At 54.4% G+C, this 1310-nt stretch overlaps 1 protein-coding gene across 1 annotated transcript; it reads right to left on the bottom strand.

The window, feature by feature from the left end:
* Positions 1-330: 330 nt before the first annotated feature.
* SPRG_13509 (hypothetical protein) lies at positions 331-912 on the bottom strand (the record flags this gene model as incomplete). Its single annotated transcript, XM_012353568.1, has 2 exons — positions 331-814; positions 881-912. 2 exons carry the CDS (start codon positions 910-912, stop codon positions 331-333), a joined length of 516 nt encoding a protein of 171 aa, XP_012208958.1.
* Positions 913-1310: the final 398 nt, after the last annotated feature.

Raw genomic sequence — 1310 nt, 5'->3', positions numbered from 1 at the left:
GGTCGCTGTCGTCTGTCTGTCGCAGAATACTGTTAGGAGAGCAGTAGGAGAGAGTACCTTGAGGACCATGCTATTATAATAGCTCAACTTCTAGTATCATGTTGGTGTTTTAACGATATGTCGTCCTATGCTGCCGTGTCGGACAGGTCGTGTTGATGGAGGATGACGACTTGCCTATCAACTTGCGAAAGAAGGATCGACTTGCAAAGCCGTCGGAACGAGGAACTGCAATCCGACCAGCTTTGTAGCATATCGAGTGTGTATTCCGCAGTTCTTATTGCTATGGTACAGGTTGTCGGCGGGGATGATAAATCAAGGGGCGCATTTGGCTCAAAGCATCTCGAACGGGCTCGACGGCGCATCAACGACGCATTCGAGGAGGAGCTGGATGTCTTCGTTGCTCCACGGCGGCAGCGCCTCGTCGTCGTTGAGGACGTCCCATGTCCATTCTGTCACCGCCATCCACGTCGCATCCGGCGGTGACGCTTTCCTCGCCGGCGACGCGTCGTGCAGCACAGGCCACCGCGGTTTCAATCGCCGCTGCAGGTTTTTTGGTGCACACGGTCTTTTCGGCGCTTGGTTGTCGGCTCGGCGCTGGTTGCGGTTGTGCCGAATGCGGTGTTCTTCGCAGAGCGAGTGCACCTGCTCGCCGTTGTACTTGAGCGTCCCGCTTCGTTGGGGCAGCGGCCGCTCTTGTAGCGGCAGCGACCACGGTAGCCCGACAGGCTGCTGGCACTGGTTGTCGACGACGACGCCATCCGGATCGCAAATCGGGCAATGGTTCTCACCCTGCAAGATACGCCGAAACCGCCAGCTGTCGGCTCGCCCAATCAAACGCGAGCGCCAAGTGGAGCTTTGAAAAAGATTCGAAGTTTAGCACGCGGGCGGAAGGTGGAGGACTAGCGACTGCATGGGCGAGCTAGCCAGCGTCAAATATTCCAATCACCCGAGGTTACCCGAGGCAAGTGGGCGACGCCATCGGGGACGCGACGGCGACAGCGCATCACAAGTCACGATACAGTAGGGGACAAAAAATTGAGGCCAGAATAAGCAAAGTTCCAAAGTCTAGGTGCAATGTGGTTTGATCTAACATGTTTTCTCCCTCGGAGGACCGTTACGGAAATACAGTCCCTCGGCGTCGTTGGAAGCCTAAAGCAACAAGTCCGAAGCATGCTTGACTTTCTCATTGTGGCGGAACCCACCCTATTCGTTTGTTTTTTTCTTCTGTTTAGAGTTCTTTCATTTCGCCTTCGTGGGAGCGAGGTGCGAGATGTTATACTATATGCTGTATACTGGTTTTTTTTTTTTTC

The sequence above is a fragment of the Saprolegnia parasitica genome (assembly GCF_000151545.1).
Source record: "Saprolegnia parasitica CBS 223.65 unplaced genomic scaffold supercont2.127, whole genome shotgun sequence".
Taxonomy (NCBI): Eukaryota; Oomycota; class Saprolegniomycetes; order Saprolegniales; family Saprolegniaceae; genus Saprolegnia; species Saprolegnia parasitica.
The sequence above is the reverse complement of the archived record's forward strand: the minus strand, read 5'-3'. Positions and strand labels throughout refer to the sequence as shown.